Raw genomic sequence first — 22,507 nt, forward strand, 5'->3', positions numbered from 1 at the left:
GGTAGGCTGGTATTGCTATAAGCTTCCCTCTTAGGACTGCTTTTCCTGCATCCCAAAGATTTTAAAACTTCTGTATTTCTATTTTCATTATTATCTGAGAATTTTTTGACTTCTTTGCTGATACATTGGCTGCTTAGTAGCATGCTGTTTATCCTCCATGTGTTTGTGCTTTGCCCCCACCCTTTTTTTCTTGTAGTTAATTTCCAGTTTCATACCATTTTTGGTTGGAAAATATGCTTGTATGATTTCAGTCTTCTTAAATTTATTGAGACTTGCTTGGTGTGCCCTAACAGATTATCTATTCTACAGTTTGTTCCATGTGCACTTGAAATGAATGTGTGTCTTACTGTTTGGGGATATAACATTCTGTATATATCTTTTAATTCCATTTGGTCTAATGTGCCATTCAAATCCACTGTTTCCGTATTGATTTTCAGGCTGGAAGATCTATCCATTGATGTAAGTGGCATGTTAAATTGCCCTACTAGTTTATATTACTGTCAATCTGTCCCTTTATGTCTGTTAATATTTACTTTATTTATTTAGTTGTTACTCTGTTTATGTGTGTAGATGTTTACAATTTTTAAATCTTTTTGCTGGATTGTAGTCTTAATCATTATATAATATCCTTCTTTGTCTCTTGTTATAGTCTTTTTGAAAGTATTTTGTCTGATAGATGTATTGCTACTACAACTTTTTTCATCCTTTTTGTGTGAAATATCTTTCCATCCCTTCAGTTTCAGTCTATGTGTATCTTTTAAGTCTAATGTGAGTCTCTTGTAGGAAGCAAATAGATTGGTCTAGTTCTTTTATCTAGTCAGTCACCCTGTGTGTTTTGATTGGAACACTTAGCCCATTTATATTTCAAGTAATTAATGATAGGTATGTACTTATTGCCATTTTGTTTAATGTTTCCCGGAGTTTTTTTTTTCTTCTCTGCTCCTTTCTCCCTCTGTTGCTCTTCCCTTATACATTATGACTTTCTTTAGTGTTATATTTGGATTCCCTTCTCTTTGTTTTTTGTGTTATCCCTTATAAATTTTTGGCCTGTGGTTACAATGGGGTTCTTATGTGACGTCCTGCATGTATAGCAGTCTGTGATAAGTTGATGGTCACTTATATTCAAATGAATTCTAACAAAACTACATAATTTACTCCCTCTCTTAACATTTTATATATATGATGACTTCTTTTACACCTTTTTATTTAGTGATCCCCTTAACTAATTTTTAGGTGTAATTGATTTTACTACTTTTGTCTTTTGACTTTCATACTAGGCTTTAAGTAATTGATCTACTACCTCTGGTATATGTTTGTTTTTACCAGTGAAATTTTTGCTCTCATATTTTTCTTGCTTCTAGTTAGGGTCTTGTCTTTTGCTCTTAAAGAGGACCCCTTAATATTTCTCATAAAGCTGGTTGCTGGTGAACTCTTTTAACTTATCTTTACCTGTGAAGCTCTTTATCTTCCCTTCTGTTCTGAAATATAACCTTGCTGGGTAGAGTATTCTTGTTTGGAGGTTTTTCTCTTTTAGCATTTTGAGTATATTATGCCACTCCCTTCTGGCCTGTAGAGTTTCTGCTGAAAAATCAGCTGATAGCCTACTGGAGTTTCTCCTGTAGGTAACTCATTGCTTTTCTCATGCTTCTTTTAAGATTCTCTCTGTCTTTGTTCCTTGACACTTTAATTGGGATGTATCTTGGTGGGACCGCCTTGGATTTATCTTGTTTGGAGCTCTCTCTGCTTCCTGGATCTGGATGTCTGTTTCCTTCCCTAGGTTAGGGACAGTTTCAGCTATTATTTCTTCAAATTATTTTTCTATTCTTTTCTCTCTCTCTTACCCTCTGGGACACTTATGATATGAATGATTGGATGTCTGATATTGCTCTAGAGCTCCCTTTACCTATCCTCATTTCTTTTTATTATTTTCTCTTTCTGCTGTTCAGCTTGAGTGCTTTCCATTACTCTGTCTTTGAAATCACTGATCCATTCTTCTGCACCCTCTAATCTGCTGTTTATTCCCTCTAGTGTATTTTTAATTTAATTTATTGTATTATTCATCTTTGAGTGATTCTGTTTATATTTTTTGTCTTTGTAGAAGTTCTCACCTAGTTCCACCACTCTTCTCTCAAGTCTGGTGATCCTCTTTATACAATTTGAACCCTTTACCCAGTAGATTGATTGACTCTATTTCATTTAGTTCTTTTTCTGAAGTTTTGTCATATTCTTTTGTTTCAAGCCTACTTGTCTGACTCCTTATTTTGTTTGACCTTTTGTGCTTGATTCTATGAATTAGTAGAAAGGGCTCTGTCTCCCAGTCTTGAAGGATTGGCCTTGTGTAGGGAAGGTCTCCTGGGTGGACTGCATGTACCTGGTGGTTTTGGCTGGTTGCCTGGAGGTCTAGTGAACATGAGTGGGGCAGGGAGAGTGCCCTGGTTTTGGGGCTCTCAGGATATGGTTGGGGGTGTGTACAATCAAAGGGGCTTCTAAGTGGATACCAGTGGTAGCCATGCTTGCAGGGAGGCAGCGGCTTCAGGTGTGGTCTCCAGGAAAGCCCAGCTCCGTAGCTACTGGCTCCAGGCCTATGTTGCAGCAGTAGCTCAGGTGTGCTCTTCAGGGGTGAGGAGCAACCAGCTCTGCACTGCAGTGCAGCCCCAGGCCAGGTGCTGACCCCAAGGAAATCCTAGCCTCCACAGGTCCAGGCTTGGCCTTCATGGAGGCACCACTCCCATGGCTGTTGGCTCCAGTCCACGGTTCACCAGTGTCTTGGGTGCAAGGCAGTGACTGCTGTGAGAGAGGTCCTGCCTCCATGGCTACTAGTTTGGTGCCTGAAGTGCCGTGCTGGTCATGGTATGCTCTCCAGGGTTGGTGATAACTGGCTCCACACCCTCTGGGCAGCTGTGGTCCAAATATGCTGTCCCACTGACGTGTGTGGGTGTGGTTGGGGACTGGAAAGCTGCCTAAACCAAGCCCAGAATTGGTGTGTGTGCCCCAGCCCTGCTCCCTTTGTCTCTGTCAAAGTGGGGAAGGAGTGCAAACAATAGTGTTCAACAGACTGATTAGGAGAGAGTTCCGGCTTTTCCTCACCAAATGATGGGTGCTTTAGTTCTCTAATTCAGGTTTTTTCACTTACAGTCTAGATGCACTCTAAAGCGTGTTTTTTTTTTTCCTATTCCCCATGCAGGGAATCTGCATCCAGATCCCTCAGTGATACCCCTCCTCACAGCAGGTTGTTGTGCTGGGGGTAGGGCCTTCCCTCCATTACCATGTTTCCATTTCTCCTGCTGGTTTTTATGTGATCTTTCTGTTTCTCATGAAGAAGGTATTCATTCAGTGCTCAGTTCTTCCTCAAGATAAACTGTTCTGTGTTTAGGTATAGATTTAGTGTTAAGGTTCAAGCTCTTTCTGTATCTCCATCTTCCCAGAACTCTCCCTCTTTTTTCAAATTCTCCTGTTTTCAGTTATTATTAGATTCCTTTTAGTTTATCTCTTGTGAATCTACTATATATTTTTGCTTTGTGGTTACAGTGAGGTTTACATAAAACATCTATAGCAGTCTATTTTATGCTGATAACAACTTAATTTCAATCATACACAAAAACTTTACCCTTTTGTTACCCTTTTTATGTTTTTGATGTTATCATTTACCTTTTTATATCATGTACTCATTAACAATTATTATAGCTATAGTTATTTTTAGTACTCTTGTCATTTAACCATGATGCTAGAGTTAAGTGGTAACATTCTACCATATTATGTTGTTAGAGTATTCTGAATTTGACTGTATAGTTACCTTTACTATTGTTTTTTATATTTTCTTGTGTTTTATGTTACTAATAAGTGTCATTTCACCTTGAAGTACTCCTTTCAGCATTTCTTGAAAGGTAGGTGTAATGGTGATGGACTTACTCAACTTTTGCTTGTCTGGGAAAGTCTTTATCTCCCCTCCAGTTTTGAATGACAGCTTTGTTGGGTAAAGTATTCCATAGTTTGGAGCTTTTTTCTTTCAGCACTTTGAATATACTGTCCCATTGTCTTCTGGCTGTGAAGGTCCTGTTGAGAAACCCACTGATACCTTATGCAGAGGATTCCCTTGTAACTCACATGTTTTTTTGTCTGTTGACAAAAGATTTTCTCTTTGTCTTTAATTTTTGACAGTTTTAGCATAATATGCTTGGAGAGGATATCAAGTTGATTTTTTGGGGGGAACCTATGAGCTTTGTGAACTTGGATATCAAATCTTTCCCCAGATTTGGAATGTTCTCAGTCATTACTTCTTAAATAAGCATTCTGTCACCTTCTCTGCCTTTCTGGAACTCCAGTGATTCACAGGTTGGTCTTTTTAATGATATCCCATAGACCACATAGGCTTTCCTCTCTCTTCTGCATTATTTTTTTCTTAGATTTCTTTTGACTGGATAATTTCGAAGGACCTGTCTTCAGTCTCCCTGATTCTTTCTCCTGCTTGATCAAGTCTGATGTTGATGCTCTCTATTGCATTTCTTGTTTCATTCATTGTATTATTCAGATCCAGAATTTCTGTTTTATTCTTTTATATCATTCCTTCTCTGTTAAAATTCTCATTTTGTTCATATATTATTTTCCTGATTTCAGTGAATTGTCTTTCTGTGTTTCCTTGTAGTTTTCTGAGTTTCCTTAAAACAGCTGTTTTGAATTCTTTATTCTGATATGTCAGAGATCCTCATGTCTTGGTTTGGTTACTGGAAGATAGTGATTCTTTGGTGGTGTCATGTTTCCTTGATTAGCTTTTTTATGTTTCTTGGGGTTTTGTGTTGCCATCTTCACATTTGAAGCAGCAATCATTCCTCCAGTCTTCACTGTTTCAGAGGAGAAATGCCTCCATTAACCCTGTTAGAGATTCTGAGGCTTTTTCAGACCTTCATGGATGTATCTGCTCCATGCTTCTTGCTCCCTCTTGTTGCAGAGTTCTTAAGCTTATATGCATTCCCTGCATCTTGCAAAGCACAAAGTGGAGTGCTGCTGACAGCCTCTTGTTTTCCCAGAGGTGGCACTATAGCTCAAATTTGTGGTCTTTCTCTGGCCCACAGATTTGATTGATTTTCTGGGTGTGTTCATTAGCCATCTGCCAAACCCTGCTCATGTTGCTGTCCAGAGCATGTAGAGGAGCTGCTCACAGGGTGGGTGGTATATGGATGAGGCACACAGAGAGTTGGGGGTGCTTGTGAGCTATTTTGGGGGATTTTCTAGTGAGTAATTCTCAGCAGCACATGGATAGGCTTCTTGATGCAATCTGCACTGCAGTTATTATCTGTGCCCCTTTAATGTCTTCCAAGATTCCTATTTGCTGCTCTCGCAGACTCTTTCTGCCCCTTACCCATGGAGCTCCCAATTTAGTACTCTGATTGGGTTGAAGGGGAAATGAGCCCCTTTGAAATAATTCTACATGGCTGGGGAAGCTGGATGCTCATTTATATGCTCTCCATTTCCCCAATGGGATAAATCATGGGTCAAGGATGATCACTCTTGGCCCTAGAATGTGCCTCCTTGGGGAATGGGTAACATAAGTGAAGTCAAACTGTTCCTCTTACCCACTCTAGTATGTCCAAGCTCATATTTTTTGCTCCAGTGGAGTTCTGGATCTTCTCTAGAAACCTATATATTCACAAAGGCTCTCTCCTCTGTGAGTGTTTAAGTCAGTATTCTCTAGGGCCTCTCAGACTGTGGTCAGGAGGTGCTAGAGTTGGTTCCCTAGAGCCTCTGTGGGATCTACAGCCTTGACTGAGGTCTATTTCCCAATTCACAGGTAGGCAAGACTCCTCCTAGATGCCTTGGTGAATGGTGCTGGGTCCTACAACTTCCTCAAAGGCACTTTTGTTCATGAATGGATGCTGAATATTTTCTGTTGAGTGGGACAAAAATGACATCCATCTTTGTGCTGCCATGGTGCTGACATCACTCTGGAAAAGGCTTTTAATTCTTTGGTTTCAAGGCTTGCTAGTTTCAACCCCAATCATTTGAGTTAGTGCTTGTAAAGAGTAGTTTGACTTCTTTCTCCATGATCTTTCTCTCTCAAGTCATATGTTACACATTTTGAGTGTGTGTAAATGTCATAGGAAAGTTGCAGGCTGAAAATTGTAGTCCCAACCCTGCAAGGATCTTTTGGTGCCTTTAAAGAGGCAAACAAAGTCTAGCCCAGAGTCCATGCTGCCTAAGACATCAGATGTTTTGTATCCCATGGAGATGAGATCATGGGCCTTGATCTTAAAATGTAAGGGCAGAAGCAGGACCCATCAATAGAGAGGAAGCCAGTCTAGGATCTGGGGGTGGATCTCCAGTCTCTACCAAACTCTGCCCCCTAACCTCTTCCCCATGGTAACCACCAGTCTCTTCTCTGTGTCTTGAGTCCATTTCTGTTTTGTTTGTTTGTTTTGTTTTGTTTCTAGATTCCACATATAAGTGAAATCTTTTAGTATTTATCTGTGCTCTTGAGGCTATTTATGTCCACGGTCTCTGTATAGTAGAAATACCATGTAACAGAGCAACATATTGCTAGCACACCACTGCCTAAAACACCAGCCTGAAGTACAGATGGTTGGGAGCACCGTTCAGGAAGGTAGATGGGAGGGTAGTGACAGCGTTGATCTTCAATTCAAAAAGGCTACTGGCCATTCCTTCCCGACTCCCTGTTCAGTGACGTCACTTAAAATTGGCCACAGTGGGGATGTTTACACTGCAGAAATTGGTAAATGCTACAAATCAAAGCTTTTCCCCCTCAAATGCCATTTAGGCATTTACTAGCATACAATGATTTTAGGTAATTGTAATTTGCCAAAGATAATGGAACAATGTACATCAAGTCTTTCTCTTCCTAAAAAGGCCTTTGGTAGTTACAGGCCATGCATACAGAATACCTGAGAGCTGTCCCTTCACCATGTGGGAAAACCCTGACTAGTTAAAAGTTTTTAACTTTGAGGACTTTCTTTGACTTGATAGCTACTTTGGAGGCTTTGAGTCATCACTTTATTGCAGGTTGCTTTCCATAACTTTATCCTGGCTTATCTTGACATCTGTTGTTTACTCCAAAGTGAGGTTTCAGGGAAGGGCAGTTGGAGGCTAAGGGTGGCTCCTAGAGACAGATGGGCAGAGCGTCTGCTTTGGCATCATTCATGGCATGGGCAGCAGTGGTCCAAGCAGGCACTGCTGACCTGCAGGTGGGCAGTAGCTGCCAGCTCAGCCATGCCCTTGGCACAAGCAGAGGGGAACGGAGCTGGCAGTGGGCACAGTGAGGGCATTGCCCAAAAGGGACAGAGGACCCTAGGGCTTTTTGGATAGAAGCATGAACGATACACACATGTCTGTAAACGGACCTGCTTGTGAAGACAAGGCCACCACACATATGGCTTTCTAGCCATCTGAGCTGAATGTACCATCATGTATGTCCTTACAGGAAAAGCAAGAACAACAAAACTTTCTGTTTCACTTCCTAAGATAAGGTATTTGAAGGTACTTTTGAGGTGGAAAGTGCCTCTGTCACCTGTAGGACAGGTAGTAGCCAGTAACCAGGGCCTTCTCATTGCACAAGTTAAAGTGTCTGTTAAATCACAAATTCATATTTCAGAACAGTGTTTCTCAAATCAGAAGAGTTATTTGAAAGAAACCAAAGGTAAAGCAGACACTTCCTCCATAAGTCCTTGCTCTGTTGCTGTCCATAATTGTGAACTTTTGTGAGTTGCCACAGCCTGGGATGAGTGATGGGAATATAACAGGTTGTAAAATTGGAAAACGTTGAATCTTTGTTCCTAATGGCAAAACATGTTTTTTCTCATTTTCATCAGAATGTGTGATCCATGCCATTTGAAATCAAATTCCAAACACAATGAGCCATTAGTGTAATAGCTCATTACTAACAGCAGTCTTATAAATAATACATTCTTATCATGCACATGCAGCTCGCTGTGAAGCCAACAAAAGGTATTTCAGGCTATCGAAGTTACATTGCGCCAGCATGACTGTAGATTATAAGGACATCTCCATGTGAACCAAGATGGATGCCAGTTTTCCCTGCCGAGAATGGGGCTGGCCGTCTCTTTCTGCACATATGGTAGATGGATTGGTTAATCAGCGTCTGCTGGGTCCTGGGCCTAAAATTACAGAGAAGCCAGACAACTGCGGCTGTGCAGCCTTTGTTCACAAGTGCAAACAAGACAAACAATCACTTATTATTTGGGAAAAAAATTAAAATGTTTATTTTGGACTTTTATTAAAGTATCAATGGCTTAATAAACAGCTGTGTAAATCCAGCCTATTACAGCTAATAACATTTTGGGAGGGGCCTGTAAAGAAAACAATAAGTATGGAAAAAATTAATTTTATATAATTCCTCTTGTATTTCAGCATTAGGGAGAAAATAAAGGGAGTCTCATTTATTTTTCAAACACACATTTAAAAACAAATGGTTTTAAACTATAAGACATATTTGTGAACAAGTAGTTTAATACCTAATATTTCTCTGTGTCATTTAAAAGACTAAGCTTTATTACAGCTTAATTCTCTGCTTTGGTAGGTTAAGGTACAAACCATTTCCTCTGACTGGCATTCATGGGATGATGCTGCATCCTTGGGACTAAGGAGTGCCCATGATTGCTGAGTTTCTCTACTGCTTTCATGGAATGGTTTTCTTAAGAAATAAAGTCTGAACACTTGTGGGATAGGACCCAGTAAATGGTGATTTCTAATAAGAGCTGTGAGAGTCGAATCAATCAACCAGAATTTGCTTAACACCCACATAATAATCAACAGTAATTATTAATGTGAAATTTGTTTCCTTTTCTTTTATTCAGTTTTATTGACAAATAACATTGTATAACTTTAAGATATACAACATAATGATTTGACAGAGATATATATTGCAAAATAATACAGTAAGTGATTAACTGTAGAACTGCATTGTCCTCATTCTTAAAAATTTTTAATGCTTTGCTTGCAGAGAAGAATGGAATACAGAATTATTGAAGGGACACAATAAACAATTTCAGTTACAGTCATCTCTCAATGTGAAATATGATACAATTAAATTTTGTTGTTAAGTCATAATATTTCAGTACCAATAATAGGTGAAGATCAGTTATTTCCTCATTAAAAGATAACTTGTAAACCACACTCACAAACTTCTGATGCTAAATATGTAGGGTTTTGCCCACACTAAGCAATTCTTGACATAGTGTCCTTCAGTTCAGTTCTGACACTGCCTGGAGTTAATGCAGACCCTACAGGTTAGGGACTCAGGCCCAGAAGACTGCCCCCACTTGACAACAGTTGCAAGTCCCCAGTTGTCACCTGTACTTCTAACCAATTCAGTATAAATAAGGAGTTCCCACAATCCTTTCCTTGTGTTCAATAATTTGCTAGAACAGCTCACAGAGCTCAGGAAAACACTTTACTTACTATTACTGGTTTATTATAAAGTATACAACTCAGCCAAGAGATGTACAGATCAGGGTGTTGGGGATGCTACTTCTCAACACCTTAATGTCTTCACCAACCTGGAAGTGTCTGAATCTTGTTTTTTATGGTAGTTTGTATGGTAGTTCTGTTAATGATTGATTATATCATTGGCTGATGTGATTGAACTCAATCTCTAGCCCTTCTTCCCTCCCTAGAGGTCGGGGGATGGGACTGAAAGTTTCAACCCCCTAATCACATGGTTGGTTCCTCTGACAACTAGCCCCTATTCTCCAAGAGTCACCACACTAGCATAAACTCAGGTATCATTGAAAGGAGTGTATTCTGAAAAACAAAAGATGTTCCTTTTAAGAAATCACAAGTATTTTAGGAGCTTTAATGGTCATTCATTGGACATTTTTTTGATCATGTTGTGTGTGCCATCTATTGTGTTGGACACTAACACTGCAAAAGGAACACACTGCTTCCTCAAATCTCTCAAAATGCCTGCCAAGCTACCACTGCCCCCATGCTGTGGGCTCAGGGAAATTTCATGACGAGAACTCATTTGAGGTCTGTTGGAGTAATGAGATGGTTTGGCTGTTTTCAGGTGGAAGGCATGGTGGTCGGTTTCATGAGTGTGTGCTCCAGAGTGAATATGCATCTCCTGCATGAGTGCTTTGACTTGGGGCCCTTCCATGGACTCTGCATCCCACATCCCGATGATGTTCTGGAACCATCACAGGAGCTAAGCGTTCAAGGAAGTCAAGGTACAGTGGCTATCAAAGGAATGTATTAGGAATTAAATTAATGCCTTATACATAGCTGTGCTTCTTGCTAAGTGATAGAACTAGATGGCTCATTTTACATCTTTCTCCAAGTTCCTTTGAGGTATGGTTCCCATGGTTAACCAGATCCTGTGCACAGCTCTATGAGGACAGGTCATCAAAAGCACACAGGTAGAGTTTGACAGTGGCCTTTCAGCTTAAGGTTTCCTAATTTCATGTCTGCCTTCAGAATGTTCACTGTGAAATAGCCAGTAGTATTTTAGGATTTTACTTACACATATACTATATTATATAGTAGGTGAATTTTCAAGTCAAAAACTCAAGAAATTCTATATGCCTTTGGTTTTAACCCCAGCAATTAGTGTTTATGTCTTTGGAAAATTATTATGTAGTGTTAAATGTATTGCAAGTAGTCTTTTTTTAACTTGCTTATTTCTAGCCATATGAAATAATAAATTGATTTTAAAATATTGCCTGTACCGGAATTTTTACCAAGTGAAATTAGGTAATCTCAACTGTGGTATTTTGATGAGGTGTTACTGCATCCACTTTGCATTTTAAGTGTTTCAGTTCTTAAATCAGACAGATGCAGGCAGGGTGTGTTTATTCACATCTCTAAACCTGGGTTTCTTTATTTGTAAAATAAGAAAAATATTAATACCTCCCACATAGGGTAGTCGTGAAGTTTCACTGAGATTACTCATGTCAAGGGGCTTTATTTACTGTCTCAAGCAAAATTAGTACTCAATAAATGTTGGTCACCACTGTTAATGATTATTATTTCCTTCTGATTGGTCCTTTACCTTCTTGAGTCTTCCCAAGTTTGAGATTTACTCTGCTTTTTCATGTCTGACAGATTATATATATCAAGACTGTTCAGAAATAGGAAGAAGAAGTCAGTGGGTGGTGGAAAGGACTTGTTGGTATAAACAATGGCAGGTATTGATTTGGCTGATCTCATCCCATGGATGGGAAATCAAGTACCTGGATGTACAGAGTTCATTTGCATGTTTATACACATTACAGAGAACTTGCAGAGCTATAGAGGGAGAGGTGTTTCCCTCTTGTGCTGATGACAACACTCTTCCCAAAAGAGAGATTTGAGGTCATTATTTTTTAGTAGTAAAGGCTGGCTCACCCATGCTCCTCAGCAAACAGATAATAGAGTGTTCTGGAGGAAGTTTGAAGTATGAGACAATTTAGAACCATAAATTATCATTGTCATTTTTAAATGCATAAATTCTTCTTGAAGGTGGCATTAAATAGATTTTATGGCTTAATTTTCTCATGTATACGTGGACATAAAAAAAGTTTCTAATGCAAAGAATTGTTGGGAAGATTAAATACTAGAATCTATATGGCAAGCTTAGGTCAGTGCCAAGCACAGATAAGTCGTGAAAAAAAATTTTGTTTTTCTTTGCTTTGACTATTGTTGCTATTACAAACAAGTTGAAAAGATACAGTCCTTTCCAATGTGTTTCCGAGTGGCTCTGAGGCTACAGATGTTCCATATATAAAATGAATGGGAAATAGAGAAATCAGGAAAACAATTCCATTCACAACTGCATCAAAAAGAATAAAACACCTAGAAATAAACCTAACAAAGAAATGAAAGACTTATACTCTGAAAACTACAAGACACTCATGAGAGAAATTAAAGAAGATACCAATAAATGGAAACACATCCCATGCACATGGATAGGAAGAATTAATATTGTCAAAATGGCAATCCTGACTAAAGAAATCTACAGATTCAATGCAATCCCTATCAAAATACCTACAACATTCTCCAATGAACTAGAGCAAATAGTTCTAAAATTTATATGGAACCACAGAAGATCCCGAATAGCCAAAGCAATCCTGAGATGGAAGAATAGAGCAGGGGGAATTATGCTCCCTGACTTCAAACTCTACTACAAAGCCACAGTAATCAAGACAATTTGGTACTGGAACCATAGACCAATGGAACAGACTAGAGAGCCCAGAAATAAACCCAATCATATATGGTCAATTAATATATGATAAAGTAGCCATGGATATATAATGGGGAAATGACAGCCTCTTCAACAGCTGCTGTTGGCAAAACTGGACAGCGGTTTACCTTGATGTAGACCCATTTGGTCATTTTTGCTTTTGTTCCCCTTGCTCAAGGAGATATGTTCAGGAAAAAGTTGCTCATGTTTATATTCAGGAAATTTTTGCCCATGTTGCCTTCTAAGAGTTTTATGATTTCATGACTTACATTCAGATCTTTGATCCATTTTGAGTTTACTTTTGTGTATGGGGTTAGACAGTGATCCAGTTTCATTCTCTTACATGTAGCTGTCCAGTTTTGCCAGCACCATCTGTTGAAGAGACTGTCATTTCCCCACTGTATGTCCATAGCTCCTTTATTGAATATTAATTAACCATATATGGTTGCATTTATATCTGGGCTCTCTAGTCTGTTCCATTGGTCTATGGGTCTGTTCTGGTGCCTGTACCAAATTGTCTTGATTACTGTGGCTTTGTAGTAGAACTTGAAGTTGGGGAGCTTAATCCCCCCACTTTATTCTTGCTTCTCAGGATTGATTTGGCTACTTGGTGTCTTTTGTGGTTCCATATGAATTTTAGAATGATTTCCTCTCATGTGTTGAAGAATGATGTTGGTATTTTGATAGGGATTTCATTGAATCTGTAGATTTCTTTAGGCAAGATGGCCATTTTGACAGTATTAATTTCCTATCCATGAGCATGGGATGTGTTCCCTTTTATTGGTGTCTTCTTTAATTTCTCTCACAGGTATCTTGTAGTTTTAAGGGTATAGGTCTTCCACTTCCTTCATTAGGTTTATTCCTAGGTATTTTTTTCTTTTTGGTGTAATTGTGAATGGAATTGTTTTCCTGATTTCTCCTTCTGCTAGTTCATCATTAGTGTATAGGGAACCAACAGATTTCTGTGTATTAATTTTGTATCCTGCAACTTTGCTGAATTCAGATATTTTACCTAGTAGTTTTGGAGCAGATTCTTTAGGGTTTTTTATGTACAATGTCATGTCACCTGCAAACAAGGACAGTTTAACTTCTTACCAATATGGATGCCTTTTATTTCTTTGTGTTGTCTGATTGCCATGGTGAGGACCTCCAGTACTATGTTGAATAGAAGTGGGGAGAGTGGGCATCCTTGTCTAGTTCCTGATCTTAAAGGAAAGGCTTTCAGCTTCTCGCTGTTAAGTATGAAGTTGGCTGTGGGCTTGTCATATATGGCTTTTATTATGTTGAAGTCCTTGCCCTCTATACCCATTTTGTTGAGAGTTTTTATCATGAATGGATGTTGAATTTTGTTGAATGCTTTTTTAGCATCTATGGAGATGATCATGTGATTTTTTCCTTTTTGTTGATGTGGTGGATGATGTTGATGGATTTTCAGATGTTGTACCATTCTTCATCCCTGGTATAAATCCTACTTAATTATGATGGATGATCTTTTTTATGTATTTTTGAATTCGGTTTGCTAACTATCTAATCTTGACTCTTAGATAGTAAGGAAGTTACCCTTGAACCTTTGGTAACCATTTACCCTAAAAAAAATAGGCTAAGCTAAACTAACTTAACTCAGTACACTATTACAAGCACAATCTAAAAATTCTTTTTTCCCCTTTTGTTTTCTTACTCCTCCTTTCTTTATATGTTAGGTATCATATTCTTTACTCTTTTTTCAATACCTTGACTAACCTTTGGGTAGTTGTTTTGGTTTTGCATCTGCTTAGTAATTAACTGTTCTACTTTGTTTACTGTGGTTTTATTACCTCTGGTGACTGCTATTAAACCTTAGGAACACTTCCATGTATAGCAGTTCCTCCAAAATACACTCTAGATACAGTTTGTGGGAGGTAAATTCTCTCAGCTTTTGCTTATCTGGAAATTGTTTAATCTCTTCTTCAAATTTAAATAATAATCTTGCCAGATAGAGTATTCTTGTTTTGAAGCCCTTCTGTTTCATTGCATTAAATATATCATGGCACTCTCTTCTGGCATGTAAGGTTTCTGCTGAGAAGTCTGATGATTGCCTGATGGATTTTCCATTATATGTGATCTTTTTTCTCCCTCTGGCTGCTTTTAATAGTCTTTCTTTATCCTTTATTTTTGCCATTTTAATTATTATATGTCTTGGTGTGGTCTTCCCTGGGTCCCTTATGTTGGGAGATCTGGCCTAAGAGACTTTCTCCTTCCCCAGATTGGGTAAGTTTTTGGCAGTTACCTCCTCAATGATACTTTCTATCCCCTTTTCTCTCTCTTCTTCCTCTGGTACCCCTATAGTATGAATATTGTTCTATTTAGATTGGTCACACACTTCTCTCAATATCTTTCATTCCTAGAAATCCTTTTTTCTCTCTGTGCCTCAGCTTCTTTGTATTTCTCTTGTCTAATTTCAGTTTCACTTATTGTCTCATCAACCATATCTGTTCAGCTTTTAAAACCCTCCATTGTGTTCCTTAATGATTGGGTCTCCACCCTAAATTCACTCCTGGGTTCTTGAATTTTTTTCTCTACCTCCAAGAACATCTTTATGATTTTTGTTTTGAAATCTCTTTCAGGAAGATTGAGTAGTTCAGTCTCACTTGCCCCTTTTTCTGGTGTTTGTGAGTTTGTTGTTTGAACCAAGTTCCTTTGACATTTTATATTTGTATGTGGTGTCTCTAGTGCCCAGAAGGCTCTACTCTCTGGAGCTGCTCAGTCCCTGGAGTGATGCCGGGTTTGTAGGGGAGCCATGCTGTTGCCCAGGTGGAGGAAAGAGCTCTTTCTGCTTCCCAGCTGCAGCACCTGTCTTCTCTGCCAGAACCAGTGGGCCAAACACACAGGTGTAAGCCTTTATTTTTTGTGTTTGTAGCTGCTGTAGAAGGGGCTTCCCTCTGGGTGTCCTGATACCAGGGCAGGTGTTGCCGCTTTACTAGAATGTGTGGGCTGAGCAGGAGGAAGGCACATCAGGCTGCACATCATGGTGGGGGACCTTGGAGCTGGATAGCCAGCCAGGGTAATGGAGCACCTGAATCTCCTGAAAGTTCCCTTCCTGCTGGGCATAGAGCACACGGACACTTTTGTCAGTTCTTGCACTTTTAGCAGCCCTCTCTCTGTTAGGAAGTCTCTCAGAGTACCCTCCCAGAGCTACTACATATGGATCACTGTTTTCCACAGCAGCTGGAATCTCAGTCTCTCCAGGTATTCTGCCTGTCTTAGCTTTGCAACTCCACTGATCACCAGAGCACCATGCAATGTAGGTTAGTGCTCCCAGAGCAGATCTCCAGGGCTAGGTGTTCAGCCGTCCCAGGCCATCACTCCCTCCCTGCTCCATTTCTCTTCTTCCCACTGGTGAGCTGGAGTGGGGGAAGTGCTTGGATCCCACTAGGTTATAGCTTTGTTACATTACCCTTTTTCATTAGGTCTGTTCTTTTCTCCAGGTGTATTCTGTCTAGCACAGCCTTCTTTCCTGTTGCTCTTTCATGATTAGTTGCATTAATTATATTTTCATACTATGTGTGTTTTTAGGAGGAGATCTCCTCACCTCTCACACTGCCATCTTTAATCCTCTCTCAACATAGCTTTTTTATTATTAATCTATTGATGCACATTTATATTGCTTCCATATTTTGGTTATTGTAAATAATGCCATGATAAACACAGGATTGCATATTATCTTTTTCAAGTAGTGTTTTTTTTTCAGGCAAATTCCCAGAAGTTGAATTGCTGTGTCATATGGTATTTCTATTTTTAGTTTTTTGCAAAATCTGCATGCTATTTTCTGTAGTGGTTGTACCAGTTTACACTCCCAGCAACAGTGAATATGGGTTCTCTTTCCTTTACATCACCAACACTTACTATTCCTTGTCTTGTTGGTATTAGTCACTCTGACTAGTATGAAGTGATACCTTATTGTGGTTTGCATTTGCATTTCCCTGGTGATTAGTGATGTGGAGCATGTGTCTGTTGACTATCTGTATGACTTCTTTGGAGAAATGTTAATTTGGGTCCTATTTCCATTTTTTAATTACATTGTTATTTTTTGTGGTGTTGAATTGTATGAGTTCTTTATATATTTTGGATATTATCCACTTATCAGGTATATAATTTGCCAATATATTTTCCCATTTTCATTTTGCTGTTGGTTTTCTTTGCTGTGCAGAAGCTTTTTAGTTTGATATAGTTCCACTTGTTTAGTTTTGCTTTTGTTTCCCTTGCCTGTGGAGACATACCCAGAAAAAATTGCTACATTTGATGTCCAAGAGTTTACTGCCCATGTTTTTTTCTAGGAGTTTTATGGTTTCAGGTCTTACATTTAGATCTTTCATCCATTTTGAGTTTATTTTTGTGTGTGATGTAAGATAGTGATCCAGTTTCATTCTTTTGCATCTAACTGTCCAGTTTTCCCAACATCATTTATTGAGTAGACTATCTTTTCCCCATTGTATGTTCAGCAAGGTAACTTTTTTTATCTTGGTGACTTTGACTGAAAACTCCAGTGGTAGGTCTGTTACACTAGATACATCAGTTTTTTCACTTCCATCATCTGTTTAATGAGTTACCATTTTAATGAGTTCCTAGAGATCTATGTATCCCTCAGACTTCTCTGTGTGTGTGTGTGCGTGTGTGCACTCCAACTTCTGTCTGCTGGAATCTTCACCTCAGGAGGTAGGCTGGGAGTCCCTGGAAGTTAACCTCCAGGAGCAGCCTCTGCTTTCCTCACATCCCTGCTCCCCTACTTTCTTGATTAACTCCCAAGTGAATAATTTTACTCACATCCATGACTCAAGGTCTGCATCTGTGGGAACTCACATCAAAGCACTAGTGTTCTAGGCTTTTCCTACCAGCTATGAAAAGTAATTTTTACACAGCTGGCAGGAGTCATGGTATCGATAACCTGGCTCACTCTCTCCTCAGGTGGGATAAATTTGAAATATTAATCCTACTGTTTCCCAGAGTTCCTCCATGGGTTAAGCCAGTTGCCTACATTGGTAATCTGTTCAATAATGCATGGTTATAAGCTGCCCTCCCTTCTTTTCTCTCTACCATACCTGCCCTGCTTCCTGGAATCACCTTCTAAGTAAACCACTTGTTCTTAAATCCTTGACTTAAAGTCTTGTCTTTTTCCACCAGCTTTGAAACCTACAATTTCACAGCAACCTTAACACTTCCAAGTAGAACAATGTCAAGGCTCAACATTCTTAAGCTAACAGTGGGCCTCCTTCTCTACCTACTTACATACTATGATCAGCCCGAAGTTCTTTATCATTTTGGCCAAGTTTCCATTGGATTTAAAAAGTTTAATTATGCACATCCAATTTGTATTTTACTTGAATAACTTGTATATGTTCCCATTTTTTTGCTGCTTGTCTTGCCAATGGGTGTCAGCTCCCCGGTAAGTTCGCTAGGATTCAGTGTGACCAAAGAAATGATAGTAGAATGTTTCTCTGGGGTGAAAGGGTTTAATACACAACTTATTCTCCCAGCGGTAGGTTGAGCACTAGTATCTCTGCCTCCACCCAGAATACTGGGCTGAGCTCTCTATATAGTGCAATAATAGCTTATTGTCTAAAGGTGTGGAAGTGGTAGCCTAGCAACAGGCCCGTTACATCATCAGGTGGTTTAAGTTCAGTGAGGATCCTGGCTATAGGAACCCCACTTCCTCACACTGCCCATTTTACATATATAACCTATTACACACATTTAAAAATTTTGTTTTATCTCCTCAACCTTGGGATTAAACTGGAACCAATAGGAACAAAATGTAATGATACAGTTTGTATCCTAGCATAAGGAAAATCTAGTAAATGTTTTTGTTGACATTTAGTAGAGAGACTGGTTTAGAAGTAGTAAATTTCCTGAATATTGAAAGAATTCATAAAGGTAACAGTCATAGATGCTTAAGAAAGGGCTTTCTGCTTGTGTGGGAGATTATACTGAGATCTAATATCCCCTTAAATGCTAAGTCTCTGAAAACTTAGTGAACACATGTCAGGATATTCTGTATGCCTGACAGTTTATGAATATTTTCCTTTAGTGGCAGTAAAATGGCTCAGGACTTTTTTTTTCCATTTGGCCCCACTGCTGGACCAGCCCAGGGTTTCCAAACCAAGCTGTGTCTTTTGTTCACTTCAGCATCACAATAAAGACTTTGGAATCAGAGTTGAGCTGGCAGTTTTCTTGATGCATAAGTCAAAATAGGGCATAGCTTGTGTTTCCACAGCTGCATTGGCATTGCCACATTTACTAGTTAAAATGAAAAAAGGCAAAAAATAAAACTTTTGTCTGTCATGAAGGCCGGTTTGACCTGGGAAACAGAAATCTCTGATTTGAAAGAACCCTGCAAGGTTCAGACCTGTGAACCTTGTTCTGATGCAGGGCGCAGCATGTGTAATTTCTGTGGGGCTTGATGTGCCCTTGTCAGGGAGAAACTTAATTTTATATAACAGAATTGTGGGCTTTCAAAAGAATAACTGGTATAGCCCCCTTATAACCAAATCACCCTGGAAAAGACTTACTTCCTATAAATTTAAAAGGCCTTCCAAATTTTATTTTCATAACATCTCCATATCAAACACAGTAATCTTGCCTTTTAAATTTTAAAAAAATCACTCTTGTCAGGAAATGTTTCTCTGTGTCTTCTTTAAATTTATTTTCATTGAGTCTGTGTTTGCTTCTTACCTCACATTCTCTCTTCTGTAGGAAACATTTGCAACCACTATCTATGCGCCAGAGCCAAGAAACAATGGCTTAATCAGGTCTTACTTGTATATCAAATACTCCCAGGTCTTTTAACCTCTCTTCCTAAGGTACCATTTCATATGCCTGGATTGCCTTCTGTTTTACTTTTTTATTTTTTAACATAGATTCCAAATATAGATGAAACACTTGTCTACAGAACATAGTATTTCTGCTAAAATATTTGCATTTTACCTCTCAGAACATGTATTTTTCTTATTTTGATATCATTACTGTACAATTACTTGAACAACATTATGGTTACTAGAATCCCCCTATTATCAAGTCCCCCCAACATACCCAATTACAGTCACTGTCCATTAGCATAGTAAGATGCTATAGAATCATTACTTTTCTTCTCTGTATATACTGCCTTTCCCATGTCCATCCCCCACCCCCGCTACATTATGTGTGCTCGTCATAATGGCCCTTTTCCCCCTTATCCCTCCCTTCCCAGTCACCGTCCACAATCCCTTTGCCTTTGGTAACTGTTAGTCCATTCTTGGATTCTATGAGTCTGGTGCTGTTTTGTTCCTTCAATTTTTTCTTTGTTCTTATACTCCACAGATGAGTGAAATCATTTGGTACTTGTCTTTCTCCACCTGGCTTATTCCACTGAGCATGATACCATCTAGATCCATCCAAGTTGTTGCAAATGGTAGGATTTGTTTTCTTCTTAAGGCTGAATAATATTCCGTTGTGTAGATGTCCCACATCTTCTTTATCCATTCATCTACTGATGGACACTTAGGTTGCTTCCATTTCTTGGCTATTTTAAATAGTGCTGCAATAAACATAGGGGTGCATATGTCTTTTTAAAACTGGGCTCCTGCATTCTTAGGATAAATTCCTAGGAGTGGAATTCCTGGGTCAAATGGTATTTCTATTTTTAGTTTTTTGAGGAACCTCCATACTGCTTTCCATGATGGTTGAACTAATTTACATTCCCACCAGCAGTGTAGGAGAGTTCCCCTTTTTCCACATACTCACCAACACTTGTTGTTGTTTGTCTTTTGGATGGTGGCCATCCTAACTGGTGTGAGGTGATATCTCATTGTGGTTTAATTTGCATTTCTCTTATGTTTAGCGATGTGGAGCATCTTTTCATGTGTCTATTGGAGACCTGAATTTCTTCTTTGGAGAAGTGTCTGTTCAGCTCCTCCGCCCATTTTTTAATTGGCCTATTTGCTTTTTGTTTGTTGAGGTGTGTGAGCTCTTTATATAATTTCGATGTCAACCTCTTATCAGATATGTCATTTATGAATATATTCTCCCATATTGTAGGATGTCATTTTGTTCTACTGATGGTGTCCTTTGCTGTACAGAAGCTTTTTATTTTCATTTAGTCCCACTTGCTCATTTTTGCTTTTGTTTCCTTTGCCTGGAGAGATATGTTCATGAAGAAGTTGTTCATGTTTATGTCCAAGAGATTTTTGCCTATATTTTTTTCTAAGAGTTTTATGGTTTCATGACTTACATTCAGGTCTTTGATCCATTTTGAGTTTACTTTTGTGTATGGGGTTAGACAATAATCCAGTTTCATTCTCTTACATGTAGCTGTCCAGTTTTGCCAACAGCAGCTGTTGAAGAGGCTGTCATTTCCCCATTGTATATCCATGGCTCCTTTATCATATATTAATTGACCATATATGCTTGGGTTAATATCTGGGCTCTCTATTCTGTTTCACTTGTCTGTGGGTTTGTTCTTGTGCCAATACCAAATTGTCTTGATTACTGTGACTTTGTAGTAGAACGTGAAGTCAGGGAGCATAATTCCCCCTGGTTTATTCTTCCTTCTCAGGTTTGCTTTGGGTATTCAGGGTCTTTTGTCATTCCATATAAATTCTAGAACTGTTTGCTCTACTTCATTGAAGAATGCTATTGGTATTTTGATAGGGATTGCATTGAATCTGTAGATTGCTTTAGGCTCAATGGGCATTTTGACGGTATTAATTCTTCCTACCCAAGAGCATGGGATGAATTTCCATTTATAAGTCTCCTCTTTAATTTCTCTAAAGAGTGTCTTGTAGTTTCCAGGGTGTAGGTCTTTCATTTCCTTGGTTAGGTTAAGTTCTAGGTATTTTTTTCTTTTTGATGCAGTTGTGAATAGAATTGTTTTCCTGATTTCTCTTTCTTCTAGTTCATCATTAGTGTATAGGAATGCAACAGATTTCTGTATATAAATTTTGTATCCTGCAACTTTGCTGAATTCAGATATTAGATCTAGTAGTTTTGGACTGGAGTCTTTAGGGTTTTATATCTACAATATCATGTCATCTGCAAACAGGGAGAGTTTAACTTCTTCCTTGCAAATCTAGATGCCTTTTATTTCTTTGTGTTGTCTGACTGCCGTGGCTAGGACCTCCATACCTATGTTGAATAAAAGTTTGGAGAGTGAGCATCCTTGTCTTGTTCCCAATCTTAAAGGAAAATCTTTCAGCTTCTTGCTGTTAAGTATGATGTTGGCTATGGGTTTGTCATATATGCCCTTTATTATGTTGAGGTACTTGCCCTCTCTACTCATTTTTTGAGAGTTTTTATTATGAATGGATGTTGAATTTTGTCAAATGCTTTTTCAGCATCTATGGAGATGACCATGTGGTTTTTGTCCTTCTTCTTGTTGATATAGTGGATGCTGTTGATGGATTTTTGAATGTTGTACCATCCTTGCATCCCTGGGATGCATCACACTTAATCATGATGGATGATCTTTTTTATGTATTTTTGAATTCAGTTTGCTAATATTTTGTTGACTATTTTTGTATCTATGTTCATCAGGGATATCAGTGTGTAATTTTCTTTTTTGTGTTGTCTTTGCCTGGTTTTGGTATTATAGTGATGTTGGCCTCATAGAATGAGTTTGGGGGTATTCCCTCATCTTCTGCTTTTTGGAAATCTTTAAGGAGGATGGTATTAGGTCTTCACTAAATGTTTGATAAAATTTAGCAGTGAAACCATCTGGTACTGGAGTTCTGTTCTTATGTAATTTTTTGATTACCAATTTGATTTATTTGCTGGTAATTGGTCTATTCAGATTTTCTGTTTCTTTCTGGGTCAGCCTTGGAAGGTTGTATTTTTCTAGAAAGTGGTCCATTTCTTCTAGGTTATCCAGTTTGTTAACGTATAATTTTTTATAGTATTCTCTCATAATTCTTTGTATTTCTGTGTTGTCTGTAGTGATTTTTCCTTTCTCATTTCTGATTCTGTTTATGTGTCTAGACTCTCTTTTTTTCTTGATACCTCTGGCTAGGGTTTATCTATTTTGTTTATTTTCTTGAAGAACCAGCTCCTGCTTTCATTTTTTATTTCTATTGTTTCATTCTTCTCTATTCTGTTTATTTTTGCTGTAATCTTTGTTATGTCCCTCATTGTACTGACTTTGGGCCTCATTTGTTCTTCCTTTTCTAGTTTCATTAATTGTGCATTTAGACTGTTCATTTGGGATTGTTCTTCTTTCCTGAGGTAGGCCTGTATTGCAATATATTTCCCTCTTAGTATGGCCTTCTCTGTGTCCCACAGATTTTTCAGTGATGAATTATTGGTGTCATTTGTCTCCATATG

The 22,507-nt window shown here is 38.6% G+C and overlaps 1 protein-coding gene across 8 annotated transcripts in view; it reads left to right on the top strand.

The window, feature by feature from the left end:
* The window catches only part of CFAP61 (cilia and flagella associated protein 61), a 422,179-nt gene that overhangs the window by 63,067 nt on the left and 336,605 nt on the right, over positions 1–22,507 (top strand). For all 8 annotated transcript variants that reach the window (XM_073236976.1, XM_073236977.1, XM_037022518.2 and 5 more), the window contains one exon: positions 10,034–10,193. In XM_073236976.1, the coding sequence (XP_073093077.1) occupies positions 10,034–10,193 (160 nt within the window). The remainder of the gene's footprint in view (positions 1–10,033; positions 10,194–22,507) is intronic.

This window comes from Manis javanica, chromosome 5, assembly GCF_040802235.1.
Source record: "Manis javanica isolate MJ-LG chromosome 5, MJ_LKY, whole genome shotgun sequence".
NCBI classification, from domain to species: Eukaryota; Metazoa; Chordata; class Mammalia; order Pholidota; family Manidae; genus Manis; species Manis javanica.